We start from the raw sequence: 13,183 nt of genomic DNA on the forward strand, positions 1-13,183 counted from the left end.
ATCCTTTACAATTGTTCTTTCAAAGTCAAATTTTGGAGACTCTCCCAGAAGGAGATACAAATTACCCTGTACCTTCTAAAAGTCACAGGTGATAGGAACAGTCCGGGTTAGAAGATGTTGGGGGTAGGTAACTCAGTATTCTCTCCAGTGACATTTAACTCCAGTCTTTATTTTGCCAACAATACATGGTTGGGGTCACGTTTATGTATTTTTCTTTAGGTTTACAGTTAGGGTCAGGTATTGTGTTTGTTCCAGAGTCAAATCTAGTAATTTGCCAAGTGACTACAAATGATTGCTAAAGCATGTGTGGTACAACCCCAGTGACAGTCGAGATCACAGAATTTTGCAAATGTGTTTTTCCCGGTGCATGGTTGATGGATATTAACACCTATGTTTTTCTTACCAGACCAAAGTAATAATTCATCTTTGTTTTGTTTTTACCACCTTTTAACCCAAGTCCTTATTATAATAGCATCATCTTTTTCAAGGTTACTTCTGCACAGTAAGGACTAATTAAGGCAATACAAAATGCAAAATGTCTCGGGGAACGTATGAACCTCAATCTAGGCACTTTATTTTAGACAGGTATCCACCAAGTTTGTTTGTTTAAATGTATAGGCATACCCCCCCCCCCCTTTATGTTGTTGTAAGTGATTTGTTATTTTTTGTAGCATCCTTAATGTATTATGTTACAGGGTCAGCTAATCACAAGGCTTGTTCCTTTCTTGCTGTCCCTCTCATACTTAATCCAAATGTATACTTTGTTAATAATTTTTCTTGTGAATTTTACCCTTTGTATCATGTTGATTTATGAATGTTTGCATGTGTTTTCTGGATTTTTATGAGCAAATAAATTGAAATTGAAATTGAATTGAAATTGAAATTGAAATTGAACCTCCAGAATGGAATAACGCATTGCATGTAGGTGTTGAATTCATTAAACAGAGGGAAGATATTGCTTATCGTCTTGAAAGCGCTGTGGATGCTTAACACAACCCTGAGACCAAACGAGACAAACTTCTCAAAGATTGCCTGAAAACACACTGCTGATTTAAGGCTGAAGTACTGTTTCCATCAAACACGCTATAATGATTTTCCAACGAGGAGACACCTCGGCATAATTGAGTCTCATTTTGAAGAAGAAAAAAAATTCACGGCCGTGTGGTGAGCCAACCAGGAGTTGCTACAGATGGCATGCACAGGGAGGAGAGAGTGAGAGAGATGGGGGAAGAGAGAGAAAGTGCTACTACTTTTTGTTCTCGTTCCCACCCGCTTTCTTAGGCTTTTTCCGGTAGTAGCGGCGCAGCTCTTCACGGATCCTGCAGCCGGGTGGGAAACGAGAAACAAAAGAGACCCGGTCAACGTTATGTTACTCTTCTCCCGTAATCTCTCTTCAAAACTCTTCCCCTAAAATCATTCTAAAATTCTCTAGAAATAATAAGTCACATTTGTGTAGGCTTAATACTACGTTTCTAAGCACTTTCATTGTAATTATTATTACCCTGGTCTTTGGACTCGGTTGCTAATCCGCACGTGATAGTGCACATGCTCCGCTCCCTGGGGAGTATAGCCACATGTACTCTTGAAAGTCACGCCAAAACGAAACTCTTGGGCCCATACTATTGAAAAAAGGCCTTCTTTATTCCAAATTCTAACTCTTCTAACATAGAGTTAGTCCAACGGTAAATACATTTCTCGTTTTTCTTACAAAAGTTATTTATATGAAATGTACAATGACGGAGCTGATACTATACCTCCAATGGACGTATTTATACATGTCAAGCCAGTACAAATTTCGGGTGTAAAACGCATCTCCTAATTCTACCATACTGTTCCATTATCATTATTATTATTTTATCTCACATCTCACGGCGATTATCTATTTGACCTTTGACCCAATGACCCTAAATCTTCACACACATCTCAAAAAACCCACCTCATCCAAACCATTAGATAATTGCCTTTGAATCTACACATCAAACACACACATCTCCTAATTCTACCATACCATACCATATCACTTTCGATTCTCAAGATGAGTATTTATTTGACCTTTGACCTAATGACCCTAAATATTCACACACATCATAACAACCCACCTCATCCAAATCATGAAATTATTGTATTTGAATCTACACATTAAACACATCTCCCAGGAAACTGCTACCATCACTTGATTATTCTTCACTCAGACATTTTATTCTCACTTCTCCCTTAAGGTTTGAAGGAAATGTGTACATTTAAAGTTTGTCATAATAAAAAAAAAGGGGGATTCCATGGGGCAGGGAAGTATTTCAATCTAAACATAATCTTTCTAAAAACAGTTAATATGTTATATTTCTGGAGCATCAGTAGACCCAATGCTTTGAAGTTTCTTGAACTAAAGTGGAAGACATCCCCAGCCTTGGAGATCACAACCCACCCCCTCATGCTCTTACAGATAACTGAGCGCTCTTTTTCTAAGATTCAACACTCTTAAAGTAAGGTAACTATGTGTCTTTTGTTGCATCTTGTCATTAAATCCAAGCCTTGAACATTCCTCCCCTCCCCCCTTCCTCCTCTACCAACTGAATACCTAAGCAATCTATTCCTGAGGGATGACCCCCCACCCATCATGAAAAACAAAGTTTGTTTGTTCGTTCGTGTCTCCTTAGATCAAGATCAGTATCTTGATCTTCGGAGTAGTTACTACAACCGGCCGTGTAAGACACGTTGCCCCAGGGTGCGATATAGGACTCTTGTATCGTGCCCCCACTTTATAACACAATTATACATTAAAAATTAACATTACATTTAATTAAAAGAATGAAAAGAAAAGAAAAGTAAAGAAGGCAGTACTTACTGGTTATTAAGTCGCATTTGTTGTTGAGCCTGCTGTTGTCTGTACTGACTGATCTGATTGGGCGCAACGCAATCCATGAGGTCTAGACTCTCCTTGATCTTCATCAGCAGCTCGTACTTCTCACGCCCTTGGACCTGTTTGGACAAATTACAAGGATCAGTAAGTCATTAGTTTTTTGCTTAGATATAAACAGAGATGCCAACCTCTTGACACAAAACAACAGACTGAGTATCCTAAAAAAAAGAGAAGATTTTCAGGAAAACTCAACACTACCCCGGGCCAGTACTTACTGGTTAAGTACGGTCAGGTAAAATGTTTGCTCTTTCATTAAAATTTAATGAGAAAATTGTAAAGCAAAGTTTTTGTTGGGGTTGCGGGTTTACTTGTACATGTTCCACCATTTTTATGGGTTTTAAAAACAAAATAAACTAGATGGAATTCGACTGCGCGCAGTCGAAAATGATGCCTCCGTCATAGAGCAATTTTACAAACCAAAACAGAAGACATTTTTCGAATTCAAGTTCAATTGTAATCCATTAACAGGTTCTCAGAATATCGTGATTACAAGCAATTTCTCATATACATATATGACCCTTTGATCTTTGACCTCATGACCCTAAAATCTACTCAGTTCATTGGCTCTGCAAGATGTCCTGAGTTAAATAGTAATCCATCGGTCAGTTCTAATGAGAATGTGTTCACAAGCTATTTTTGCATACATAATGAGCCCATGACCTTTGACCTTTGATCTTATGAACCAAAAATCTACTCAGTTCATTGGCTCTGCAAGTAACATACATGACCTAATTTTGGCAGGAATCCATCAATCGGTTCTTGAGAACGCGATCACGAGCTGTTTTTGCATACATAATGTGCGTTGTGGCCTTTGACCTTTGACCTCATGACCCCAAAATCTAATCAGTTCATCTGCTCTGCAAGTAACATACATGACCTAAGTTTAGCAGCAATCCATCAATCGGTTCTTGAGATAACGCAATCACGAGCTGTTTTTGCATACATAATGTGCGCTGTAGCCTTTGACCTTTGACCTCGTGACCCCAAAATCTAATCACTTCATCGGTTCTGCAAGTAACATACATGACCTAAGTTTGGCAGCAATCCATTACTCGGTTCTTGAGATAACGCGATCACGAGCTGTTTTTGCATACATAATGAGCCCTGTGACCTTTGACCTTTAACCTCATGACCCCAAAATCTAATCAGTTCTTTGACTCTGCAAGATACATACATGACCAAAGTTTGGCAGGAATCCATCAATCGGTTCTTCAGATAACGCGATCACGAGCTGTTTTTGCATACATAATGAGCCCTGTGACCTTTGACCTTTGACATCGTAACCCCAAAATCTAATCAGTTCATCGGCTCTGCAAGATACATACATGACCAAAGTTTGGCAGGAATCCATCAATCGGTTCTTCAGATAACGCGATCACGAGAACGGGACGTACGTACGTACAGACGTACGTACGTACAGACGTACGTACAGACGGACGGACGGACAACCCGAAAACATAATGCCTCCGGCTACTTCGTAACGGAGGCATAAAAATTATATTTTAAGAGGTGATATCGTATTATCGTATTTCACTCTTATTACTGTACAAAATAAGATTTAATCGTACTGGTGGGCATCTCTGTATGAAGTTCAGTGCTTCCTTGCCCAGAGCCCCTTGTTAAAAAGTAAAGGAACTTTATGGCGCATTTAGACAGACTCGTACTGTTTACGAATCAGAGCTGTTGCAAAAGGTTCAAAACGTACAGTTACACCATTCATTTCTGCATTTTCCAGTAAACCAGGGGCCTGTTTCATAAAACTTTTTATCTATAACATATGCTAAATTTCTATGACAAACTTGCTCTCAGCCAATCAGATGCCATGATTACAGTAGCTTATAACAGTAGCTTGTAACCTGTTATTGATATCAAGTTTTATGAAACAGGGTCCAGATTGTTATCAAGAGGGTTCCAATGTTTTGAATCTACGTATATCCAACAAAATCATATTCATCAAAATGATACTTTGATTAAGATCGTTTTGTCCAATGTTTTCCTTTCCTTTGAAATTAAATATATACTGAACACAAAATCTTTTCGACCAACAATAATGAGTTCACAGATGCAAACGTATCAAAGTAAAGAAGTACAAAATACTGAACACTAGGCCCACTGTACACTATGTCAATGTTTTTTCTACGAAGATGCAGATTTTTATGCTGTGAGGTAGCTGTACTATGGTTTAGTTTGTCTTAGCTTTTTATCTGGATTTTGTTTAACAATTTTACTTGTTTATTGTACAGGGAACTCCACTTACAAGCTTAAGCTTCTCTCGGGTTCCCTAACCATTTTTACTTTGTATATCCAACATGTTTTGTATATGTCTTTCAAAAGTAGTTGGTATTCCTGAAGGTTGTTTTTTTTAAAAATGGTTGAACCAAAAAATGAAATGAAAAAAATACCTCTATGAGGAAGGTTTCTTCATCTTTCTTGGCTTTCTTGGAGAAAGATGTCAGCCCAACTACAGATGTGACTTTGCTGGGACCTGAAAAGAAAAGCAGTCAGAATGCTAAAAGTATGTTCCAATCACCTAATAAATAATTTGCGTACAGCTAGAATGTACAAAAACAACTTAAAATCCGTCTGCACTAGTTTGGCCAGGGGGGAGGGGGGATTAGACCTCCCTGCAAGGTCACTGACAGGTGGTTATCTCATCAAATCAGCTCTCAATTAACATAAGAAAAAGAGGATCATGGGGGACCAACAGGCACCGATTAGGCATATATAGAGGGCGCAAGTAGCTACAGTCAAACCTGTCTACAGCGACTGCCCAAGGGTAACACAAAAAGTGGTCTTTGTAGACAGGTGGTCTTTGTAGACATGTTCCTTTAGTATATGTTTCAATGAGAAACCATTTTCAAGGGAAACAAAAATTGTGCTTGTTGTAGACAGATGGTCACTAAAGCATTTATGGGGAGGTGAAAGAAAGATCCATTTCTCATCATTCTTCGGTACTAAAGATTTTGTTTCGAAGTGACTTGACTCACCTCTCTTGAGTGGTTTCTTCTGAGGAGCCTTGGACTTCTCAAAGGACTTCTCCTCCGTCTTACGGTCTCTGCCTGGACAGGCACACACCCGTACGTCCAATACCTGTCGACCAAGGATGCTCCCAGTCCTGTAAACAGAACGCAAGAAACGTGCGATAGTGTGATAATACAGATAGGGTCGAAGTCTGGTCATGCAAATGCATTGTGAAAGATACTGTCTGGAAGTATTAACTGGAATAGGTTGGTCCCATAGTATATTAGGGTGCGTTCAAGCGACACTTTTTCACCCCAGTAAAGAAATTTACTCTTTTCAAAGAAATTTAGTTTAAAACACGGTTGCGTTCAAGCGATTTTTCGTTGGCCGTAAAAAGAAACGTGTTTAAAAACGCAAACGTAAAATGCTGAAAAAGCTGTATTTTGTATTGTGATTGCTTGAAGGAACAGAGATCTCAGTCATTCTATAAACGTTGATGAAAAATTGCTTGGATGCTCTCCCGCAGTAACCATGTTTTTTAACGGCATTTTGATTTGTGATTCATGTTTGCGATTTTAGCTTTAACAAACATCCCTTGAACACACCCAAAGAATAAATGTGAAATGTGGGCTTAATCATATTAAATTAAATGAAACACTATGCTGACAATTAGGAATAGGGATATGTATTGTACCCTCATGTAGGTATGTGGGACTACACATACATGTGGCACCAAAATTTAGTCAAAACGTACATTAAAAAAAAAAGAAGTTTTATTTAGAATAAGGGTTAATTTCAAAAGCATTCCTAATCATGTGACATTGCGTTCGTACAGGGATAAAATGTAAGAGAAAATTCCGAACATTTGGAGAGATGTCAGGGACTGATGATAATTGTCTTGTTTAGTGCGGTAGCCTCATCAGTATCAATACTGTTCTCCCTAAAGGGCTCTGCATTCATATAATATTAAGCCTGAAACATGCATCCCTAAATAACCCCCCCCCCCCAACTCTCTCAGGTGTTTCTGCCAAGGGCAGTTGCACACACTGTTTCCATCTTTTTCTGAAAGTCCTTTCTCCACCCCCCCCCCCCCCCCCTCTAAACAGCAGTAGTATGTAATTGCTGTGGCAACATACAATTCTTATCTATATCTTGATCACAGGAGGGGGAATACAAGAGACATCCTAATCATTATCTATATATCTTTTATAGTTATCATTGGATGGAGGGGGGGGGGGGGGGGCGCAAATAAAAGCAACAATTTTCTTATTATCTATATATTTATCATCAGAAAAGGGGGGGGGGGGGGATTCAAAATAAAAAACAGCTTACTCATTCTCTAGCGTGAAGACCAGTTGGATCTTTCTTCTGTTCAACCCTCCGACACAAGAAATGAAGCATTTGAAGGTGAAAAGATACTTTGAGAACTCTGTCCCAACCTGAGGCACAGTGTACGGGACTACAAGGCTGTGCCGTGCACTTTGTAGATCGGTGTAATACATCGTGGCAGGATCACTGCAGAGGACCAAATGGTCCTTGGAATAATCTGCAGAAAGACAGAGAAATATATATATAATAATTAGGAAAAGCATAATTGAATAACGGCTTCAATATTCAAAGTTCAGACACAAGACTCATGCTTACAGATCCTAATCTTTAAAGCCCCACTGCACTACCAATAGCTGCTTGCGCCCTCTATATAACAAACAATGCCTAATTGGTGACCATTGGTCCCTCATGATCCTCTTTTTCTTATGTTAATTGAGAGCTGATTTGATGAACTTGCAGGGTGGTCTAATCCCTCCTGTACACATGGGCTTTAAAATTCGAACCCCAACAGAAAATGGTAGAGCTGAATCCTGCTTAACATATCAACGGTGAAATGACAAAGCTTTGAGAAACCTAAGGGTGTTTCACAAAGATCCTCAATTAAACTTATCTCAAGTTGGACTTGAAAATTATGGAAAGCCATTACCATCTGTGAAAATATTTTGTAAAAGTTATTTTAAAAGGCCTAAAATGTTTATTCAATCATTTTTATTTGCTATTATCAAGGAGATTTTATGTTCTTGATGTGGAATATACAAAAAAGTCTAAAATACTTGTACATTCAATTTTGAATATATTTTATTATAAGGCTACAAATGGCTCTCCATAACTTTTAACTCCAACTTAGAGTTAAGTTCGACTTGGGATCTTTGAGAAACACCTCCCAGGCTCTACTTACCCTGCGGCGAACCCACGTGGTTGGGGCACCTACTGACTACTTCGGCCAGGTTCTCCGCTTGTTTGAATATAGGCAGGACCCTGATGAAGCAGTTTGGAGGGGGCGCTGATGTAGTTTTGAATTGAATAGGGCATGGCTTGTCCCTGTCCACAAACAACTTCTTTAGAGTGGGACTGTACTGTAGGGGTCAAAGGTGAAAGGGTAGGGGTCAAAGGTCAAAGGGTAGTGTTTTAATCACCTAAGAAAACTGACAACAGATATGAGAAAGAGGAAGTCAAGACTAGATAAAATGAATAGCGAAGGAGAAAAAAAAAACTGAGGGCTAACTTCTACGGCTTGTCCCTTTCTTCTAACAACTCATTCAGTGTGGGATTGTACAATAGGGGACAAATGTGACAAGGCAGTGTTGCATCAGAAAGGTACCATAAATCAGAACAAATAAAGAAGAAACAAAGAATAACAAACAACTAGATGGAATTTTGACTGCGCGCAGTCGAAAATGATGCCTCCGCCATAGAGCAATTTAAACAAGTTTGGAGTTTAAATCTCCAGTGGTTCTTGAGATATCATGATAACAATCTCAATGTATGGAATTTCATAAGTTCACCTCTGTGACCCTTGACCTTTGACCTACGTGCTCCAAAATCTAATCAGATTGTCTTCCTATGGTGATACACACTATCATTAAGTTTGAAGTTTAAATCTCCAGTGGTTCTTGAGATATTATGATATGGTGATACATACTATCCTTAAGTTTGAAGTGAAAATTCTCCAGTGGTTCTTGAGATATCGCGATAACGATCTCAATGTATGGAATTTCATAAGTTGACCTCTGTGACCCTTGACCTTTGACCTACGTGCTCCAAAATCTAATCAGATTGTCTTCCTATGGTGATACACACTATCATTAAGTTTGAAGTTTAAATCTCCAGTGGTTCTTGAGATATTATGATAACAATCTCAATGTATGGAATTTCATAAGTTGACCTCTGTGACCCTTGACCTTTGACCTACGTGCTCCAAAATCTAATCAGATTGTCTTCCTATGGTGATACATACTATCCTTAAGTTTGAAGTTTTTACATCTCCAGTGGTTCTTGAGATATCATGATAACAATCTCAATGTATGGAATTTCATAAGTTGACCTCTATGACCCTTGACCTTTGACCTACGTGCTCCAAAATGTAATCAGATTGTTTTCCTATAGTAATACACACTATCACTAAGTTTGAAGTTTAAATCTCCAGTGGTTCTTGAGATATCATGATAACAATCTCAATGTATGGAATTTCATAAGTTGACCTCTGTGACCCTTGACCTTTGACATACGTGCTCCAAAATCTAATCAGATCGTCTTCCTATGGTGATACATACTATCCTTAAGTTTGAAGTTTAAATCTCAAATGGTTCTTGAGATATCGCGCTAACAAACTCAATACAAAGAATTTCATAAGTTGACCTCTGTGACCTGTGACCTTTGACCTACGTACTCCAAAATCTAATCAGATCGTCTTCCTATGGTGATAAATACTATTCCCGAGTCTTAAGTTTAAATCTTAAATGGTTCTTGAGATATTGTGATAACGGTCAAACGGGACGGACGGACGTACGGACGTACGGACGGACGTACGGACGGACGGACGTACGGACGGACAACCCGAAAACATGATGCCTCCGGCACCACCTTCGGTGGCGGAGGCATAAAAAACAAACAAAATGTTTTTTTGTTTGTTTTTGAATCTGTAATTTTAGACAACATTCCGTATTGCCGCAATGATCGTTAATTTCTGTACCAATTACTAGTTGGCAGCTCTGCTATTGTGATGGACTTGGAGCTGAGTGCCTCTCACGTAGTCAATAATTCTTTATACTTACAGTCCATGATACACTCTTAGCCGCCTGGGAAGTGGGTTGGCCGAGATTGATCTCAAATGCATAATCCCCTGGATACTCCACACTGCATGAGAAGAATATTACAGACACATATTTATGTGAAAAATGTGAAGTAGATAATCTTTTCCATTCTCATCAAATTGTGGATTAGAAGTTTGTATGAACTTCTGGGCAAACTGAAGAGTGGAAAGCCAGGCATATGTTCCTTAATTTGAGTTCCATTCTAATGTTGTATAGATTATCAATAATGGATAGAGCATAAGAATATCTGGCACTTAACAATAATACTTGAAATTTACAGTGCACTTTCCACTGGATCAAAAGCACTCTCAGAGTTGGGAGTCGAAACATATTCTAGTTGTATCATGGAACAATGTAAGACTATTATAATAACGGTTGAGTAGTGGTGATTAGTTTACCTGACTACTAAGAAAGCATAAATGCTTGTTATTAAGCAACCAGACGGCTGACGGCTTTAGGTCCTCTCCGAGAGACCTGGTAATGAGGATTAATGCCTCACCAAAGGGCACTAGCGCATCGCCTTGGTTTCAAACCCGGGTCACCGGATTACAAGACCACTGCTCTACCGACTGAGCAATCGCGCCTCGTTTATTGCCAGAACTAAATACTTGAAATTGCAGGAGGAAGATCTTCCAAACTTACTTGGACGGCAGCTGTTGGTTGTTGGGAGGGGGAGAGAAAGATGGAGGAGGGGAGGTAGCAGGTTCGGTGGCCGATGCGTATCCCGTCGAGCTGGGCATGTTGTGGCCAGGCGTCTGGTCTGTCCCCGCCTGGGGAGGCAAGGCCGAGTTCAGCTGGTCCAAGAACTAATATCAGAGAGGGAGAGATAGAGAGGCAGAAAGGGAGAGATAGAGAGGCAGAGTATGTAAGCGAAAGAGATGGGGGAAAAGTAACAAAGAAGTAAGAAAAAGATGAAAGTTAGTAAGTAGCAAAATTCAGGGCTAGACATTTTTTTTTCATTGGGAAACTTGATTAATGATAAGAGCTTGTAAATCTGGGCCCCTGATAAGTTTTTGAAATATTGGGGTCTGGGGACAGAATTGGTAGCTATGTGTGTCCCTGGCACCCGTTAGTGTACAGATGTGCAAAATATAACATTTGTGTGTGAAATGCATTCATTAGCTTTCAATCACAAACCGCCCTGAGGCACACGCAACTCATTTGTTCAAAGCCGCTTTCCAGTAGATTTAGCTTTACCTTCACATAGTTGTTCATTTTTGTGTATTTTTGTGTACTTATAGTTTTTCTTCTCCATGCGCCTCAAACACATTAGTCATGTGCAGTTGGCGCATTACAAATACTCTACATCATTATTATTATTATTATTATTATTAATGCACAGTAAATCATTAGTGCGCACTCACGATAAGCCTCGCCATGGTTTTGTTAGACGTTCAGAGTCAGACAAGAGTGGGACCCTGATTCTTCATCAAGTTTTCTTTTGAAACAATGCTCAAACATACGTTTCTTATATATTTTTTTACACGTTCAGACGAAGAGAAATTCAATTACCCAACGTATAGCAATTTGAGACTCGTATACATGTAGCTAAACGATGAACCGAGGTTGTCTAAACACAGGGTTTATTATAATTCCAGTGCACGGAATTGACCAAGATATAAGACCTGCAAGACCATAATATAAAAATTGACATTTAGAATTCTAATTTTGTAAAGAGACTATATACCCTTGGGTCATCAGGAACCACCAAAAGATATTTGTCTTCGTTGTCACCTTTAACCTCAGGCGGATCCGTAACAACATAACCACAAACACGTTCATGACCATCATCGTCAACCTCTACAAGAGCTTGGGTTAAGGCCATTTTGAGTGAACAGAGTTTGGGTTTACGATCGGGCAGAAATATTAGAGAACCTCTGCTAAAACGAGTTGTGCATTAACTCCTGCAAATTATGACTATGTGCGCATCTGCCATTTCAAGTACATAGGGCAGTCTATTTTAATTGTCCACATAAATATCGGAGTATAAATGGTACACATAGTCCCAACCACTGTCAAGGATGTGGGAAATGATCATCTCAGACCTTCGACGGCCCTTCATTATCTGTAGAAACGCAGGGCAAATAAGCTAAACATGGTCCGACTTTCCAACAACTGTAGTCGACTGTGCTAATCCACCATCTTGACTTGTACATCATGGCAGTCTTTACGATCCGTAGAAATATCATCAGACGTATAAAGCAAAACATGACTGCCACTTCTGCAGTTGACTGTGTAAATTGACCATCCTGCATTTACACATGCATGGTAGCTTTTACAATCTGTAGAAGCGTCACTGTACGCTACATAATCGCGGCCACTGCAAACAGTTGACTGTGCAAATCTTGAGTTTACATGTACATGGCAGCCATTACAATCAGAAGGAACATCACATGATATTGAGCTAGCTATTCTATCACCATTCTCGTAACACTCCCACACCAGCTTAGCATGCTGTAAACCTGTATCAATCCAAGGAGCTCGGAGTTGCCTTTGAACACGTGTGGTTCATTGCTGTGTAGAGAGCAATAGGAAAAGTAACGATCCATAAAGCAACACAACACACACACTCACTCACACAGTGTAGTGTATACATTTTGGGGCATAAAAGAACAACATACAATGCACAGGTAGTCTGAGTACACAAGCCATGCAGACAGATTGATTCTTTAGAACCAAATTGAATGAGGGTTTCGTAGTGTAGTCTTCCAATTCAGACTCTGTTTTTTTTTTTTGGGGGGGGGGGGGAGGAGGCTATGGTTCAGATATAAGTTTCATCTTCTCTCTTTCAACTCTGGTACTGGTAGAATTGTAGTCTTTATGTTCAGAGTATATGAAAACATTTCATCTACAGCCTGTTAGTTCACATAAGGTTCGAACTGTAGTCTTCGTATTCAGACTCATGGAGATATTCTGAAATCACGAATGAGAAATCAGCAAGGTTCAACAACAACAACAACAACATTTTGGGGATTGAGGAGAGTCCATACTAATATTTAGCTGGTATAAATTTTGAGCAATTTCTGATTGAAAGTAGGAAAGAAACAAATTTCTAAATTTTGCGAGGTCCTCTCTAATTTGCTCTGTACAGAAATTTCATAAACGTTCATTTTCTTAGTTATTGACAAAGGAAAAGATTGGTTTCATACAGAGGTAGTATAGT

The 13,183-nt window shown here is 39.2% G+C and overlaps 1 protein-coding gene across 17 annotated transcripts in view; it reads right to left on the reverse strand.

The window, feature by feature from the left end:
- The window catches only part of LOC756859 (tumor protein p63), a 63,429-nt gene that overhangs the window by 19,057 nt on the left and 31,189 nt on the right, over positions 1-13,183 (reverse strand). For 15 of the 17 annotated variants that reach the window (XM_030986669.1, XM_030986680.1, XM_030986675.1 and 12 more), the window contains 7 exons: positions 10,663-10,826; positions 9,982-10,063; positions 8,106-8,283; positions 7,211-7,424; positions 5,905-6,032; positions 5,320-5,402; positions 2,843-2,976 (listed from right to left, as the gene is read on the reverse strand). In XM_030986669.1, the coding sequence (XP_030842529.1) occupies positions 2,843-2,976; positions 5,320-5,402; positions 5,905-6,032; positions 7,211-7,424; positions 8,106-8,283; positions 9,982-10,063; positions 10,663-10,826 (983 nt within the window). Of the gene's footprint in view, positions 1-2,842; positions 2,977-5,319; positions 5,403-5,904; positions 6,033-7,210; positions 7,425-8,105; positions 8,284-9,981; positions 10,064-10,662; positions 10,827-11,532; positions 11,682-11,707; positions 12,171-13,183 lie in introns of those variants that run through there. The other 2 variants (XM_011682629.2, XM_030986681.1) reach the window with 2 other exon arrangements.

Source organism: Strongylocentrotus purpuratus, unplaced genomic scaffold, assembly GCF_000002235.5.
Source record: "Strongylocentrotus purpuratus isolate Spur 01 unplaced genomic scaffold, Spur_5.0 spur5_scaffold_16, whole genome shotgun sequence".
Taxonomy (NCBI): Eukaryota; Metazoa; Echinodermata; class Echinoidea; order Camarodonta; family Strongylocentrotidae; genus Strongylocentrotus; species Strongylocentrotus purpuratus.